The sequence below is a fragment of the Drosophila hydei genome, unplaced genomic scaffold, assembly GCF_003285905.1.
Source record: "Drosophila hydei strain 15085-1641.00,03,60 unplaced genomic scaffold, DhydRS2 tig00008122-arrow-pilon, whole genome shotgun sequence".
Classification (NCBI taxonomy): domain Eukaryota; kingdom Metazoa; phylum Arthropoda; class Insecta; order Diptera; family Drosophilidae; genus Drosophila; species Drosophila hydei.
This window is the reverse complement of record NW_022045833.1, coordinates 460,648-479,104: the sequence shown is the minus strand read 5'-3', so window position 1 is coordinate 479,104 and position 18,457 is coordinate 460,648. Positions and strand designations below refer to the sequence as shown.

Sequence of the window (18,457 nt, the reverse complement as noted above, 5' to 3'; positions counted from 1 at the left end):
AATATCTGTGATTTTTAATATTTTCCATATCATTAAAAAAGTAGAAATAAAAAATCTTCTAATGTCGGATATTTTAATGATTCGAAACAAGGTATAAAATTACAAATTAAATTTACTAAATTCTAAGTAGAAGCTAACCTTGAGGCAAGTATTGCTTGAATCTCTTTTAACAGAGCAAATCTGCTCTGAACTGTCCATTAACAGCGACTGTTAACGAGCGCTGTTAGCTGTGTAAGTTAGTATGTTAACAGCGCTCTATGAGCCAACAAGATGTGTTTATTTGACGAGCTCATTTCATTAATCCTCTATATAAGTTCGATTACTATTTTCATACTTTGAATTATATCCATTCAATGTGTAGTTACAGCTCGACTGCTTTCAAATATAAGCATTTCTGTTGTCTCTTATGCTTTATAGCTGCCTCATCAAAGTGTCAGAAAGGGCAGAGCAAACGCTTGCTTAGCCCGGCCAATTTTAATGGTTTAACCATTGAACATTTATTGGATTTTTTGTACGTGGCCCGAGTGTTCCAGCAGCCATTCATATGGGAGTGCCAGTGCTGCAACTGCTACGGGCACAATTTGATTTATGCGCTCTGCACTTTTGATAAAGTGTTTGGCATTGACGTTGACTTCCGTTGCAGTTGCCGCTCTCAGTCAGAGGATGGCCAACAGCAACTGGCATACGATATGGGCAATGGCAGCTTTTCTGTTGTCATTGCCATTGCTTATTGGCCATTGTTGGGGCAGTTCTCATAAAAGTTGCGGATGACATTTGAATGTGCATGTGGTCCCCCAAGTGACTTGTGCAGTTTCGACTTGACTTTGCCGCCCCCTACTTCTACCGCGCTGGCCATCTGTTTACTTAGCATTAGAATTATGTATACAAAAAGTTTGCGCCTTTCATCCTCTGAACTGCTGGCTACCTGTCTCAAGTGTGCCACAGCGAGTTGGAATAGGAAGTGGGTGCCTTAAGCCTGGCCGCTTGTCTTTTTACCATTTTTTTGTGCTTATTTTTCCCTACTGATTATTCGGATAAAGTAGCAAAAACTTGTGCCTTAAGCATTTCATTGTGTTACTTTAAGCGCCATGACAAAGGAAAAGCTCAAAAGATGCAAACAAAACATTTGTGTATTTATATGAAATTTAAATTTCAGTTTATCTTATCTTACTTAAAGGCTAATTGATGTTTATGAATGAGACCTTTTTGGCCTGCAAAAGGGTGTTGCCAGCCTAGAATTCCATAAGGTATATATATACTTGTTCTTTAGTATAATCAAAGCTAAGTTGAGCTATATGAAACCATTATAAGAAATTTATGATCGTTTCTTTGTAACTAATTTCTTCATGGTTCAGCTCTGCTAGGAACGATTGTTCGCTTGATTGACCTAGAAGCGCTGAGGCTTGAGCAGAGGTGTTGGGCTGGACAGAGAACTGATAATCTTATAAACCACAAACTCTACTGCTATCTACTCATACCTTAAGCTTTGTTATTACATTTTTAATTAGCTTAAACGCACACTTAATGATAGTTAAGCATGCACAAATTATAATTATTTTACTATAATTAGAACAATTTAATTAAATATTTTTAAATATTTTATATTTTTGTATTTTGAGCTATTTAAATATGCGCTAAAATATTCCGATGATGCATACACTGTGTGCATTACTAATGAGATTTTCACAACGGAGTTTTCTGGCCTCGTTTATATTGCGCAAGCCGCAATTAAATCCATCAATTGCCCGTTACGAGCGATACGAACAAATCGACAAAGTTGCAACTTCCGACGCGCCCATGGGGCATAAAAAATTCAATGGAAATATTGCAGACAGACACCGAGAGACAGCGGCAGTGGGCAGAGAGTTAGTTATAAATGCTGCCAGCAGCAGTAGCAGCAGCAACGGAGCTCGGTGCAAATTTGATGGAAAACGGCGCCAGTTTCAACGCCCAAAAGACGTGCAGCGGACAATGTGTACAGTGCTCAAAACTCTCTGCACACGAGAATTTGTTTGCTTAACTGCATGACTGGGTCGAATTGGCTGGGTCCTGGGTTTGGGTCGGGATTGGAATCGGAATCGGTGCTTGGGTTTTTGAGCGTCCCGCTCTTTGGGATCCCAGAGCAAAGCAAAGCAAAGCAAAGCAGCTCTTCCTTCCTGCTGCTACTGCTCCACCTCTTGGCAATTCCCATGGCGGCTGCTGGCTGCTGGTTGGCTAGTCCCTGCAACTTTTAATTTGGAAAATTTGTAACAAAACTTTATGTGTCCCTATACCCTGTAGATGGCGTTTGGCATGGGGCTTAACTGATCTGACATAAGTGATTCTTATTTAAAGGGATTTGAATTTAGGAAGCAATATGTATGGTAATGCTAATAATTTGCTTTGATTGAATAACTTTTTAATGAGCTAGTTCACAAGTGAATTCATCAGATTTGTAAAGCTTACTAGTAATTGGAGTCAATTTGAAAGGCTTATATGTAATTTGAGCCTTTTAATCAGCTCTTTAAAAGATTCACCAGTGAACTAGCTCAGTCTCAGTTACATTACCAATGCAAAAGTAACTAGTTCAGCAATATATTTAAGAAAAACAGAGTAATATAATAAATTTATAGTCAAATTGTTTCAGTCAGTTATGGTTCCAAAATAAACTAGTTCACAAGTAAATAGCAATGTTTTAAATGAACTGTTTCACAGATGAAATAATACACAATTAAATTAGTAGATTATTAGCAGCGAACTTACTCACAAATTACATAGAGAAGTTCCCAATTTGTTCACAAATGAACTAGTTCCTAGTGGAACCAGTTCATAAATAGATTGGTTTTCAAAGCAACACGTTACAAATAGATGCTCTTAACTTGTTCAGCAATGAAGTGCTACACAAATGAACTAGTTCCAAGTTGAGCTAGTTCATAAGTGCATTAGTTTACAACAAAATTCACTCACAAATTTCTCAAATGTAGTACTTTTGAAATGAACAGATTCGCAAATGAACTTAAACAAAACGAGTTCCAAGTAAATTGAAATAGATTCAGAGCTTTCTTCAATAATAAAGGGATACTTTTTAGCACATCAGACTCAAATTGTAATACTATATAAATCATTTGCGTTTGCTTTTCGCTTTCCCTTTTCCCTGACAGTATTTACTTCCTTGTAATTGTTATTGTTGTTGTTGTTGTCCCATTGTTGCTGCTGCTGCTGCTGTTGCTCTGACACCCAACTCGAGTGCAGCAACAAATGTTTAACAATTTGTGCAACATTTTTAGTGTTAAATATGCGCTGCTATTTCGCATGTTTGTCTCGTTGCGACAATTGTGCAAAGCACAAAAAACTGAACTTTGACAAAAGTTTAAGCAAAATGTTTAAAAGCATTTTTGCTGAACCAATTTGTTGCACAGTTGGTGAGGCAATCAAATATGCTAGTCCCAGGACAGCTTGCTATCAGCAGCTTATTAACCCAACTGTTGATTTGCCCAGCCAACGGTCAACAATAAATGGCACTCAGACATATGCCACACGTCGCAAATCCCAGCTGAGAGCATCCCGAAGCAACTTCAAAGGGTCCTCATCAAATTTGAATGTTTGATGCGAAAATCCGTTGAGAGTTTTACTTTAACTACGCCGATATAAAGCATGAAATGCTGATTTTTAATAAAATTTATATGCGTCAATTGATATTTTTATGCGACATCTTAGAGCTGGCATTTAGCCACAGCTGAGAGCTGACAACCGGGAGCTGAGAGCTTGCCTGCCGCCTGCAAAGACAGCTGTAAAATATTAGAGGCAATCAGCTCAGCATTTGGCGCACAATGAACTGTTTGCCGCACAATTTCCGCTTAAATGTGGCAACAATTGAAATGTTTGCCAGCTGGCAGTCAAGCTGGCTTACCTAGACCCGGCTCACATGGCGTATACTTTGTTTATGTCTAAGCCAGCCGCAGGCATAGAATAGAACAGGAGTCTGCTCTGCATGGCGCATAAATCTTGGGCAAAGCTCCGCCCAAGCTCCATAAATAGCATATATGGGCTTGGGCCCTTGTTATCCCCTGATCATTCCACATTTAATGGGCGTAACAAATTTATTTCGAATTATAGCCACAAAAAAGGCAGCGGAGACAGACATAGACAAAGGGGCCGCGACGCCGCACGACTTTTGCGTAAACAGCACAAAAATAGACAACGTAAACACTTGAAATTGAATTTTAATAACAGGCAAAACAAATCAAATGAAATATTTAATGGGACATTAATACGCGGCAAAGTCATTTCTAATTAGTGCCGAGCAACAGTGGCAGCCCCGCACGGGGCACGTGCCAAAGGGCAGGCACAAATTTGATATTTTCAGATGCCGCAACCAATTTGAATACATATTAAATTTTTGCTGCGGCCTTCATTTTAAATGCAAATCAGTGGCAAACGCAAATGCAGAGGCAAACTCAAACGAATTCGTTTCGCGGCAATCAATAAGAACAGGTTGCCTGAAAAGGAGGGCATTCAACCAGCTTGCACGGGCGTGGCAAATGTCTTTTGCTTATCTGAAGTGTTAAATATATATCTGGCACCTTTGGGCCCCGCCCAGCATTAGCCATTAATACAGGCCACATGCTTCCAATCAATAATCTGTATATACATACATACATACATATATATATATATATATATATATATATATATGTATATTATATGTATATTATGTAGTTATCTCATAAATTCATTTGAACTCTCAACTGTCTTAGTAGTTAGTTTTCAATTAAAGTTAAGTCAAACCATGCACAGACTTTAAACTTTTAGTGTGGAAATGAATAAAGAAAAAAACTTGCATTTTGCAGCAACGCCCTGGGGCGTATGAGCAATATTGAGCATACGTATGGCTGCAGCATATTTTCTAATAAAATGGCAAGTTTACAATACTCTAGAGTATGAAGAGTATTTCTAGAGAGTGGCGCAATATGTAATACATTTTCAGGAACTAAGCAATATATATATATTATATATTTTACTGAATAAGAAAGAGAATAAAGCAGTTAGTATTAAAGTTGTTTAAAATATGACTTTAAATATTTGAATTTGAAAAATATATGATAGATATTTAAATAAATATAATTATTATATGAAAGAAATTATTTTAGAATTTTTTACATTATTTAAAAGCTATTACTTTGGCACAGAGAACGAGGTATGTTTAAAACTACTGCGAATTTTGATGTTTGACTTCTGCGTGTTGCACATATTCGATTTGTGAATTGTTGCCACTCAGTTTCCTTAGTTATGCCAACAATTTCAGCCAGTTAGAAGTTTCAGTTAGTTTTGACGTCAGTTTTTAGGCTTGACTTTAATTGTTGCCAATTCCGGTACTTACAATTTACTAATGGTGCCGCGTCCCTGATATTCCCCAATATTATAATAACTACAGACCTTTAAATCTGTTAATCATTATCTACACTAGTTTATGATAAATTATATTATTATATATCATATATATGTATCTCACCAGCTAGCATCCTAGCTAGGGCATGCCATAGTCATCGAGTTTCTAGTTTGTTGTTCTTTCTACTTTTTTGCCCTCTCTTACTTGATAAACATAATTTGCTATATACAATGCAGCTGCATATACAATGGACTGCCGACTACAAATTGACTTTATGCTGAAAGGCAACAGCTTCTGCTGTTGCTGCTGCTGGTGCTTCTGCAGTAGAAGCAGCTGTTGCAGTTGGCAAGACAAAGACGCAGTTGAAGTTTCGTATGCTGCTTACAACATTGTTGCAGTTATTAAGGACCCAGGCATGCATATGAAATAACAAATATCGTATTAAAGAATGTCTCTACAGTGTGTAAGCTCTTGTGTGTGTGTGTGTGTGTGAAGACAAGCAGCATTAATTAACTATAAAGGCAGCCAACAATAGAAACAAATTAACAGCCAGGCGAAAAGGTGGGGCTCAAGCTACAGTCAGCAGATGAGAGTGCAAAACGTTGTTAGCTGTATGCAGATGACAGGACGACGATGAGCACCAGTTGAAGGATTTCCACGAACATATATAAACATATTTATTTATATGTAGTTTTAAAATGCAAGACATTTGCAGAACATAAGAGATTGTTTCTAAGTATTTGTGCAACTCACTTCTGTATGTCTGTCTGTCTGTCCGTCTGTCTAATTTATTTCAGCAGCACTTAAGCATATGGCATATGGCATATGGCACATCGCATAAGCACAAGACCGACTCCACTTGAACGCAAGGAATTCAACAGTTGCATATTTGGTAGCCACTCGCAAGTCCATGTAAAATTTATGAAATGAAACGAGCAACAGTTGTAGCTGAAAGTTTTCAAAGTTCTTGTGGTATAGAGATGGACGCGTGTTCAATTTTGGTTTGTTTCTTAATAAATAAAAACATGATTCCACACTTAAGACTCTTTATTCAATGTAGCGTAATTTGATTGACCTTGCTGAAATCGTTTTTTTTATATATATTATAAGGCTCTACAATTGGCGTTCCCCCCAACTAACTCATGAGCTCGATCCTGACAACTGAACAAAAGCTTAAAAATAGAAAGGTCGCTGCAAGCCAATTGTGAAATGCCAGACGGTCAGCTCGCCATTCATTTATGTTAAAATTGTTATAAAGGTTTTCTAGCGGGGCCCTTTTTTCTTATAGACACAATTTGTATATACAAAAATTATTTGTGGCTGATAGCGGCGCTCGGTCTGTCCACCAATCAGTTTTATGGCATTAAGGCTCAGTTTGACTTGGCTGTCTTTGCCTTCAGATAAGCACATAGCTCTTAACTGGTTATACGCAGAAGTAGGAAGGATGATTAACGAGCAGCCGATAGAAACGTCTGCTGTTGATAGAATCTGCGAAGATCTTAGAATAGTTATAAAGAAAATCTTATTTTGTAGTTTTTAATTTCTTACTGTAGCTCAGAAATAATCAACTAATAAAGTCAGCCATGAAAATGTTTAAAATCGGAAGCTGAAACTAAAAATATTTGTTAGCTATATATAAAAAAATAAAAATTTAAGAGACAATAATATTTATTATAATACACTTAAAAGTAAAAATAATAATATAATATAATATATATATATTTATAATATAATATTTATAAATATATATTTTTATAAAACTTTTATAATAACTTATTTATAATAAAACTTTTCTTAAATTTTCAGGCTCCACGTGGATTAAAAAAAATTATTTTAATATTTGCAAATCTTTGCAAACTGCTTCCTTTGACTAAATTCCGCAGTTTGTAAAGTATCTTTTGCTTAGGAATACAATTCTGAGCTCGAGTCTGATTTAACAAAGCACGGAACACGCGTCCAACTCTAATTTAACAAACGAGTCGAACAATGAAGGACAAACGGGAATTGTTCCTTTGAAGTGCAGCCGAGGACATTATAAAGGCACTCAGAGTGCATTTAACTGGCTGTTGCTGTTGCTGTTTGTTCATTCAATTTAATAAAATGCAGTTGGAGCCAAGCGAGAGAACGTGCTAAAGCTTAAATTTGCTACATGAAATGCATTTAATAACTGCAGCAGCAACAACAACAACGATACACACCCTATAATTTATGCATGTCTGACATTTTGCACATTACTCTGACATCCTGGCGTGCCCCTTTAGCTATATATATATATATATATATATATAGTATAAACAGTATGTAGAAAGCCAAAGGCAAATCCAGTCGAGAGCCGGAACCAACCAGATCGGACAGTTTGATTTGCATTTGTAATTTGGATATATTGAGGGCAACAGCTTGACGTTGCTTTAAATGCGCTCAGTAACCAGGCCAAGCCAGGCCAGCTCAGTCAGCTCTCCTTAAAGACCTGTCAAACTAAACTGGCCAAGTCAACGGCAGCTCCGACCTAAGCCACTCGAAATGTGCAAAGCATTTAGGCGCTCTGGCATTTCCATTAGTTATCTAAGCATAACTTGTGACCGTTCTGGGCAAGCATTTATCTTCATTTTGTGCCAAAGCACAAGAACAAAAGGCCAACTCAAATTTTTGGCAGCAGCCATGTCCCTAGAAACTGTAACTGAAATGGAAACTGTATGCGATTATCTCATGCACACTGATTGCCTTGTTTAGCTAACCTAACTAGCTGCTGCTCGCTCCCCCTCTCTGTGTCTTTTTCCCTAACAGCCTTACCTTGGCAATAATTTTGCTCCATTAAAAAGTTAACTAAAGCCAAACATCTATAACAGTAACCGTAGAGGCCAAGTTGATTACCTTTCGGTTCGTATTGTTGCCAGTGTTTGTTTTTCAACGAGCAGACACTTAACAACTCAACTGTTCCGTGTCGCTGTCCTGACACTCTTTGAGGTGGGTACTCACACAAGTTGCCAGCTACAACGACCACAATGTCAACGGGCCGACTTCGAGACCATTTTCCAAATTAACCTGCCTTGTTTCAGCCGGCTGTCTGCGAAGGCGACGCGTTAGTTTAAGCGACTTGCGTGCTTCATAGCTATCTACATATGCCGCTCCTATTCAAACATCGTCTATTTCCATATATATTTGTGTGTTAGTGTGTGTCTGTGTATGTGTGTGTAGGCGTTTTTATGGGCCTATCTACACACGGCTGTGTCACGTTCATAGACACAACATCTGCTGTGACTGGCATGCCAAAAATACAAAACATAATCAAATAGTAACAAACTTGAATGGCTTAGTCAAAAGCTGCGGCGTAGCTCCGGCTGTAGATACCCTATAAAAGTAAATTTAGTGGAAGAAATAAGGCGAAATGTTAGTTTTACAGCTGACAAAGCAAAGTATCTTAAGTAATTAGTATTTAATATAAAGAATAACAACTTGTAGTTACCCTAAAAATAGTTTTGAGTATAAGATGAGAGTATATGAGGAATTGATGAGCTTAAGATAAAATAACTCTGATAATCCAAGGGGTAGTAAGATGAGAACACAGTGATCAAAACTCTCTATCCAAATAAACTTTTCTCTTATGCCCTGTTGGCTTTCTTCTGAGGCTGCTGCCTTCGATTGATATGATACCCAATATTGGCAACAGGGCATAAAAACAGTTTCTATGACAGCTAGGCAATGACTTCATTTGGATTATAGCGCGCACACACACAAACAGACACACACACACAGCTAGATATATGCATATGAAACAAGCGCGTATCTGTTTATAAATGGGACAAAAAATCAGCTTGTTTATTTAAATTCAGCCTGTCAATTTAGCAGACCGTGTGAAAATCGCATAATATTTACTCTGGAGTGTATAAATATTTAAATATATAGTTGATTTTCAATTCAATTCAATTGCAATTTCATTTATTTTTACGCTGTTTACCTTTAGCACTGGGCGGACTATGGTGCGTATGCGTAATTATCGATGCGAATTCTGTTCAGTTCTGTGCTCGCTTACGCCAACGAGCAACATAAAACTCAATTACGTTGCGGCTAAGCCAATTTGGCGTGGCTCTAATGGCAAATTAAAGCGAGAATCGGAAAGACAAATGCAACTGCAACTGCAACTGCAACAGCAGCAGCAGCAACTGCATTTGATTCCTTCAGCCAGTTGACTCTGAGGCACATGTGGCCAACTGCTGTTGGCAGCTACACAAGTTAGCCATAATGTGCAACCACTAACACCTAAACGATGATAGTAACCACAGCTGCTTCAACGTTCCCAGCCGCAGACCTGCCTTCCGCCCTCGTGCTGTCTGTCTTCTGTGGGTCCCATTTCAGTGTCTGCGTGTTGCGTGCCACTGCCACTGCCAGTTTTCCAAAATGACATTGCCACTTTTCCAGTCGAGCCGATAATGATGATGACAGAACATTTGGCCAAATCAATTTAAACAGCGAGCGTGAGCGTGAGTGTTCGAGGGCGTGGCTATTGGCCGCACACATAAGCGTTAATGTCAGCGTATAAAATCTGTATCAAATTTGCCACATCCAAGTTGGGGAATTAAACTAGAAACCAGCTAACTGAAACCGCAGCGGTTCCAAGCTGATTTTAATTGAATGAACTGCACTGGGTTATGTGTGTGACAGCGGAACTACAAACTAAAGTTGAATTGAACAGGGAAATGAAAGTGTGCGGCTTGAATGCGAGCGTGCAGTCAACACCTGTGCTGTGAATAATCAAAGGTATCTTCAATTTATAGGTGTTTGGCGGTAAATATATCTTTTTAAAGGCTACCAGTTCCAATATATATATAAATATTTCTTTAAAATATTTCATCAACTAACAATTTATGAAAAACTGCTCTTCAATATTTTGTTAACGCCCACAAGCGTCTGCCAACGCACGCTCAAGTTTGTTCAGAAGTATTTAAAAAAACGGTTGCCTTCTATCCGGCGCTGCTTTAAAAATGCTTTGGTGCGCCGCCATTTTGTTTTGTGTTGCTGGGTCTGCAGCGTTAATTAAGCGCGCCACGCAAAAACTCATCAACGCATTAACAATGACGTCAGCGCGTGGCGCACTGCAGCTTGCTCTAACTGTTTGTGCATTTCACTTTGATTACGCGTATAGGCATCATGCTGCGCCGGGCATTGGGCTGAGCCATGTCACCCACTCCACTCATTTGCCACACAATATGCTTGCACAAATATTTGTTGTGGATAAAGCGCCCAGCGCCACCTGCTGGCGAGGGGCGAAAATTATTGCTGCATGAGATATTCATATTGATTTTGAATGAAATGAATTTTAAAACCTGAAAGAATTGTACGCAAGTGAATCCGTGAAACTGTTAAGCTGTGAAACTGAAACCGAAGTCGAGACATTTGAACGCAACGTAATTCTTTGCGGACAACTGGACAAGCAAACAGTTTCATAAATAAATTTATAGCGAATGTCACGCTCTGATATAATTAATGTTGCCCATTTGTCTGGACGGACATTAAGGCGGCTATTTAAGCAACTGAATGCCAATTGAACGCACACACGACGCACAGGCGACGACGACAGCAGCAAAAAGAGATGAACAATCGGCTGGGAGCGTACATGATATATTATAGACACCAAACACACACAGAGGCGACAGGGTAACCAAGCAAGTGACGGCATACTAGTCTGATTTACGTACCCTATCCTGAGGTTGGTGCAGAAAAAACGCATAGCAACATTAACGAGACGGCAAATGATATCCTTCAGCAATAAAGATTGCAATTTGATAAAGAAACCTGCGTAAACACGTACGTTTTCTTAATTAGTTTTTAGATTTACTCAAGGACAAACTGAAAAGCAGCATATCAATATTGAATTCTTTATACAATACAGTAAACATTAATATATGTTTTTCTTATGAACTAAGTTCTTTTAATTTGCTAATTTAGTAGTAGCATTAAAATCAAATGGATCGAAGTATACGACTATATAAACATTTGCTCAATTTTATAGCCAAGGTGAAGTCTTTTACTCGTGACACGTGACAAAATCAAATGCTGAAAATCATATAGCCATAAAAATCGCACAATAAACATGCAGTTAAAGTCCTTAATCTTTAGGGTCAATAAAGTTGCACACATGGTTTTTGTTACGTTTCTTGTTTTACTGCTTTCAATTGCAATTGGATATTGCAAAATATTTAAATTAAAGCTATAAGCAACATTTTTTTTTCCATTTTTTATGTCTTGCATTTATTTATAAGAAGAAGAAATATGTTGGCCTGCATATTCATTAACGTAGCAGTCGCATTTATCATATATATATATTTATATATATATATGTGGTTGCACTCACTTGATTGGATGTATAATTACGTGTGTCTGTGTTTCATGTTGTGTGAGTGTGTGGGTGTGTGAAAGTGTAGGTGTTTAGCATTAATGTGTAGTCTCAATAATTATCTCGTGCGTATCCAGATCGGGCACCGAAAACTTCATCGGCAAATAGTCATCCGTATGCATATGCGACATTTGATTAACCTCTAGCTGGGAGCGTTCATGATCTTCATGGCACTTGCCCTCATGCTTCTCATAGTCGCCAAATGTTTCGAAAATGGCACGACATATCATGCACTCAAAGAAACTTCTGCAAAGGCAAGAGGACTAGATTAGATTGGGCTACTCAAAGATCACTTTCTTCTCTTACGGTTTCTGCTCGGCCTCCAGACGCTCCCGTGCTAGAGCTGTTGCCTGTTGTATTGCACCAGGCACATCGACATCGACGCCCTCCTTGATGTGTGATTGCAGATGACGCTTAAAATTGGAGAGCTGTGTAAAGCCCTTCTCACAATAGTTGCACTGATACGGCTTGGCATTCAAATGGCCCAGCTTATGCTTTTTGAGGTTTACCAATTGCGAGAAGTAGCGGCCACAGCGCTGGCATCGAAACGGCTTCTCGCCCGTGTGTGTCATTTTGTGGCGTTTCATATTGCTTTGCTGGGTAAAGGATTTGTTGCAGAAGGTGCACTGATATGGACGCTCGCCGCTGTGTACGGCATAGTGTCGCTGCAGATTGACCGCCTGTGCGAATGCCTTCGAGCATATGTTACACACAAAGGGTCGCACATCGTTGTGGACCTTCATGTGGCGATCCAGATTGCCGCTGTTGCAGAAATTTTTGGCGCACAGTTTGCATTCGTAGGTAGTTTTGTTATGATTGTGCACCTCCTGGCGATGAAGCGTTTGATCGCGTTTACTTTTAAACGTCTGCGGATGGGCCACAAGGAATATACATTTTAAATAATATCAAAGTTTACTGTATGATAGTGCCACTTACGCGGTCGCAACGTTTGCAGCTAAACTGATTGACTACTGTCTCATCGAATTCCACCGGGATGCCCGCCATTTTGGGCGCTGCTACAACATCGATCCGATGCGGTTTTATGTCCTGAATCGCACTTATTGGAAATAACAGATCCATATAGAGTTCTAGTGTACTAAAACTTACTTTGAATCTCCTAATTTATAAGTAATTTTTTCGCGTCTTGTAGAAAAGTCATATGGTAGAAGTGATGTGAGTTATATATCAATATATTGTGCTATCGGTATGGTACATATTGAATGACATCGAATTAGTATCGATACTTAATCCGATACATCGACATATTGTACAATAAAAGCAAATATTACGATTTTATGTATAAATAAGTTTCTTTTTTAGTTTAATAAATACATATAATGTGTATATATCTACATAGAAATAAATATAACTTATAGTCAAGAGGATAATCAACACGAACATCAGACTATCGTCATAGTAATAACAGCCCATATACATATAAAATTTGAATTCGGAAATTTAAAAAAAAATTTAATTGATGTAAACTCAAAAGTTAATAAATAATAATAAAATCAAATCGTATATTTGATCAATAATTATAAAATGTCTACAGTTGTACGATGGATCGTATGTAACGCAACCTTCGCAGTGTAACATGCTTGCCAAAAATATTGTGAGGGATGCAGCAGATCCGATCAGCTGTTCTGTTAGACTCATATAGCTCTGTTAGTTAGAGGATGTAGGGTGTTATTTGGTGCTTGATATGTAATTTTCTCGTAATTTTAATGAAATAACCAACAAGTATTTGACATAGAAACCAAATTATATCAATTTCTTAATAAACTGCATTTATCAAATAATATTTTCAAATCAAAATATGTAAATATGCCAAGTTTCCAGCAAACTGGGTTTTCCCTGTTAATAACAGTGGTAGCAATGCTACATTTTTGGGGTGGCCACAGATTGTAATTAATGTTGGTTTGGAACAAAAACTAAAGAAGAAGAATAATTAAGAGGAACACAACTCCTGGCAGCCACAAATGCTGAGATAACTAAGAATTTTGTATTGTTTTGTGTAGTAAGAGACGTGTTTCCTTGTGCAATGGCCACGTATTCCAACCAGCATTGGCTGCTCTCGCACATACGCAACTCATTCATCTCCACAGATGATACGGGCATATGCGAGACTGTAATGCTCAGCGACGATATGCCCAAGCGTTATTTATGGAAATTTCAAACTGCCAACACAGCTATGGAAGCTTATAGACGCAGCCATCGAGCCGCGCAGCAGCGTAAATCGCAAATTCCCAAAACTCCAGACACTGCCACGCCTATGCAACGAACTGGGCCACTGCAGCATATGATGCCACCGCGAATAGCGGATCCGCCGCTGCACGAAGTTGATTTCGTGTGCTATCCCGGACTCGATCTGAGCGATGATGAGGATCTGGATATGTCGACGCATTCGTTTGACATACAAATGTATCCCGAAGTGGGCGCCCATCGATTTCGCTCCAATACAGCGCAGAAGCTCGAAAAACTGGACATAGCCAAGCGCAAAGCAGCGCGTATTAAAAGCATTAACTACAATGAGGAAGTGTTACCGCCGGATCGTAAAGATTTCTTCAAACGGAAAGTGCTTATAGAACAACCTATTGATAAGCCCTCCACATCAGCCGCAGCGGCAGTAAGAGCAACAGCAATTAATCGAACGGAATTAGCCAGCGACGATGATCTTTCCGATGGCGGTGTCAAAAGTATGCTATCGGAGCAAATGGCTAGAAGTCCGAAGCAGACGCAAAATCGTTTCATTGAGTATGCGCGCTTTGATGGAACCGCCCAGGTGGGCATGCCCACGAAGAGAATCAATGTTTATGTAAATATGCTGCCCGAGCCGGAGCGCAATTATCCGCTCAAAATCTGTGTACTATCCACGGCGAAGATCATAGAGGTCATTGGCTTGGTTTGCTACAAGACTACCCTACAGTATCCAGATGCAGTGCAGCTGCAATCTGTGCAGCACTATGCATTATATATGACGGAAGACAATGATGATATGGATGATTTTCCACCACTGGACAATCGTGAGCCGTGCTCCAAGTTTGGTTTCTCGCATTTGACATTGGCCGAGCGACGACCTTTGGCGCCGGTCACCCGCATTGACTATCACAATCAGCTGGGCACAAAGTCCATGACATCCGAGGAGGATAAAGCGGCGATGGCGGATGCTGCACTGAATGCGCTGCAAAATTTCAATTTAAACGGCGATGTGCCGGATGCCGGCGGAGGAGACAGCCCGCTAGATCATATTAAGGAGTATGAGCAGCGCCTGCTTAATCATAATGATATGCTGGAAGCACCCATGCATCGTACCTATCGAGTCAGCATCATCGACAAGCGCTTCTTCAAGTGTGACGTTACGCTGGCCGTGTCTGGGGAACGCATCGAGATCGATCAGCACAAGAACACCAAATTCTGGACGCAACGGAAGCCACTGTCGACGCCCATAGAGCTGGTGGCGCATTGCGAGATCGTGGAGCAGCGGCAGCTAAAGGCGCTGCTGCGCATTTGGCTAAAATCCAACTCTTCCAGCAGCCTGCCCACTAGCTGCACTTCGGCACCCAGCACGACAAGCATTACGACGTTGATCGCGGGCAATGCGAATTCGAGCTTTGTCCATTCACCTGCCAGTCCGCGTTACCCGTGGATGTACTCCAGTTCAGGTTTTGGCTTCTTCACCACCATATCCAACATTCGTTTCAAGCACTATGACTTCGTTACGGATGTACATACGGCCGAGCAGATACGCAACAAGCTGAATTGCATACTGGAGATGCGTGCTAGCGATATACGACGCGAGTTCCTACAGCAGCGCGAACGGAAACAGGAGAAACAGCTGGCCAAGCGCCAGCTCAAGTTGTAGTATTTTGTTCCTATATTGCTGGCCAAGCTGTGTCGCCTCGCATCGAGTTGCCTGTTGTGCCGCCTAGCGTGCAGTAGACGTAACTCTTGAGGTCAAACTACTTTTGTCTGTCGCCGGCTAATCAAACAGCTCCCCCCGCCTCATCCCCTCTCACTCTCCTATCTCCTCTCACTTTCCTATCTCCAATCCTTCTGCCTAGCTCCCTCCAAACACCCGATGATGTTGTATTTTAGTTGCTAACCTAAAGAGGCGTGTGGTACACACGTTTCGCATAGCCTATAAGTATTTATTGAAACACTTAAGTAACTAAAAACCAATCCGAAGTGCAAAATGAAAAATAAATAGCATCAAAGTTCACAATTATGCTGAAAGACAAACACTGTGCTATCAGCTTCCACTCTATTACTGTAAATTGTGTAATATTAGCAACAACAACAACGCGTACACTGATACTAATGCCTTCGCCTATAACTGCAATTGACTTACCCAGTCAATTCAAAGAGCATGCTACGAATCATGAAAACAGCAGTGAGCAGCTCACATAATACTGATTTCCTATACAGACGCCTTTGCAAAGTGCATTAAGTTCAGCTGGACTATTAGCTATAGCAGCAACAACAACTAACAAATTGACTGAGTGACTGATTCTGTTTCACCTTCGCCTTTGGCTGAATTAGACCAGACCCAGCTGAATCAGAGTATATGCTGTCAGCATGAAAACTGCAGTGAGAAACTTTTGCTTAAGGGTGATTGTTAGCGACAGCTTTCTTCATGCCTAAGTTCTTCTGGGTCATCAATTGTGCGTTCTCTCGCTCTTTCTCTTTCTCTCTCTCTCTTTCCTTACCGTTTGCGCTAGCATACAAACGCTCGAACTTGAGCTACTTCCGTATTAGCTGCCTCAATTGTAGGCGTCTGACGCGAGCGCGCGACTTTCAAGCGTTTTTCTGGCGTTTTGTGCGCGATTAGCGTTTTGTATTTCCGTTTAACGCGGCTCGTTGACATTGCAATTGTCTGTAATCAATGTGCAATTAATCTAACAGTCCCCCAGACGGGGTCGGGCCGTACTAACGGCTATACATTTATTTTTCATTATTGCTATTGTATTTACAAAGTTTGTTTTGTCGTTAGATTTGTGTTTTATTTATAGTATTGCAATGTCAGCCGCTAACTTCGTGAATGGGCGGCGTCTAGGGACGGCAGCTGTGAAGCTTATTAACAGCTGTTTTTACAAACTGCCGTTAGAATTATGATAGATCTACGTGAATAGAGCAAGAAGATATATATATATATATATATATATATATATATATATATATATATATTAATATACATACATCTGTATATGCATTTAACGTTAAGTCATGAAACGCTTGTTTTTGTTTCGATTCTATGTAAGGCCAAGGTTGTTAAACAAAACAAAACAAAAGCTCACAATTGCGATTTCACTGGCAACAGAATTTGACATTTGAGGTCAGCCAATGATGATGATGATGATGATGATGCTGCTGCTTCTAACAGGCGTGACTATATAAAGTCAGGCATTAACAAGTTCAACAAATGAATCAGCAATGATTGATATAAAAAATCAAAATTTTTGGTTGTATTTGTCAAAGTTTCCACATATGTTTACCTATATATTCAATGCCAAAGCTTTTGACGTTGTCGATTAACTTCGATGAGACTGCCGTTTAAGAAGACTTCAGTGTTTTCTGTTAAATTGGGCCTAAAGAATTTCATATAAGCTGTAAAATCCATCTCTGGCATAAAAGCCGGAAAGTGGTCCAAGTCAATCATGTTGTGGAAGTACAACAAGCCCTATAAAGGAGACATGAGTAGATGGCCCATTTGGATGATATGTGTACATACCTTGCTAATGGGACACTGTTTGGCCAAATTGGTATCCTTAAGCATGCTTTGAAAGACAAAGGTCACGACTTTGTTACCCACATTGCCGCCGCTCATCAGTTTGCAGATATCCACAGTTGAGTCGAAGAGAACCATATCTGATTTTTGGGAAGGTCTTAAGACAATTAACCTAAACTTGATCCAGATCTCAGGCAAAGGTTCAAGAAGTTGTAAGTCTGTGTTAAGATAGTTACTTCCGACGATAACGCAGCTCCAGTTCTTGACAATTGACCAGTTATTGACGCACTCGAACCTATGCCACTCAAACGAATAACGCGAGCGCTATGGAGTTGAAGAGAAGCTAGTTGTAGTAGTTGTAGCAATAGATTGCCGAATAGACTTACTCGAGCTGCTTCTACGGGTAAGCCAACTCCCAGGAGGAGTAGACATAGGTAACAGCAAATGCGATTCATCTTCATTGCAGAACTAACTGAAGCTTGAACATTTTCAACTGTTGTTTAAGTGAAAGCCTCTGAATTAAAATATGATTAAAATTATCAATAGAAAAAATAGTTAGTAACGCTTAAATAGCCACTCAATGATGCGAGTTATAAACAAATTTTATAAACATAATGAGGCTTTGTCAGTGTCTCTTTAAGTGATTTGTGCAAATGATTAAGGTGCACTATATATGATATAAATATACATATATATACATGTTTATATATGACTTGTCCATGCCCATGATTTATGCGTATCACACGTAGCCTTGACGGCTGCAACTCCACCTCCAAAATAAAAAGTGAAAAAAAAACGAAACGAAAAAATACGACACAAAGTCCCAATTTGAATATTGCTTGCAATTTGTCAAATTGCAACGCGGGTTCAATGTTTTATATATATATATATATATATGTTTACGTGTGTATGCATGCATATATCTGCAAAAAACTTATTGCGAATAGAATTTATTATTGGCAAGTGCAACTTG

The 18,457-nt window shown here is 39.4% G+C and overlaps 3 protein-coding genes across 4 annotated transcripts; 1 reads left to right on the top strand and 2 right to left on the bottom strand.

The window, feature by feature from the left end:
• Positions 1–11,595: 11,595 nt before the first annotated feature.
• Positions 11,596–12,951, bottom strand: LOC111600675 (zinc finger protein 239). 2 transcript variants are annotated; one of them, XM_023316926.2, is made up of 4 exons: positions 12,867–12,929; positions 12,696–12,806; positions 12,066–12,625; positions 11,596–12,005 (listed from the first exon to the last, which is right to left on the bottom strand). In XM_023316926.2, exons 2-4 carry the CDS (start codon positions 12,762–12,764, stop codon positions 11,798–11,800), a joined length of 837 nt encoding a protein of 278 aa, XP_023172694.1. In that variant the 5' UTR covers positions 12,765–12,806; positions 12,867–12,929; the 3' UTR covers positions 11,596–11,797. The 2 variants fall into 2 exon arrangements, with proteins under 2 accessions (XP_023172694.1, XP_023172693.1); XM_023316925.2 differs by having other exon boundaries at positions 12,696–12,951.
• A 722-nt stretch (positions 12,952–13,673) lies between these two features.
• LOC111600649 (stress-activated map kinase-interacting protein 1) lies at positions 13,674–16,014 on the top strand. The gene has a single exon (XM_023316869.2). The coding sequence runs from the start codon at positions 13,801–13,803 to the stop codon at positions 15,619–15,621; it is 1,821 nt and encodes a 606-aa protein (XP_023172637.1). The 5' UTR covers positions 13,674–13,800; the 3' UTR covers positions 15,622–16,014.
• A 1,245-nt stretch (positions 16,015–17,259) lies between these two features.
• On the bottom strand, positions 17,260–17,939 carry LOC111600775. The gene is made up of 4 exons (XM_023317055.2): positions 17,871–17,939; positions 17,721–17,808; positions 17,488–17,624; positions 17,260–17,436 (listed from the first exon to the last, which is right to left on the bottom strand). Exons 1-4 carry the CDS (start codon positions 17,937–17,939, stop codon positions 17,260–17,262), a joined length of 471 nt encoding a protein of 156 aa, XP_023172823.2.
• Between the last annotated feature and the right edge of the window lie 518 nt (positions 17,940–18,457).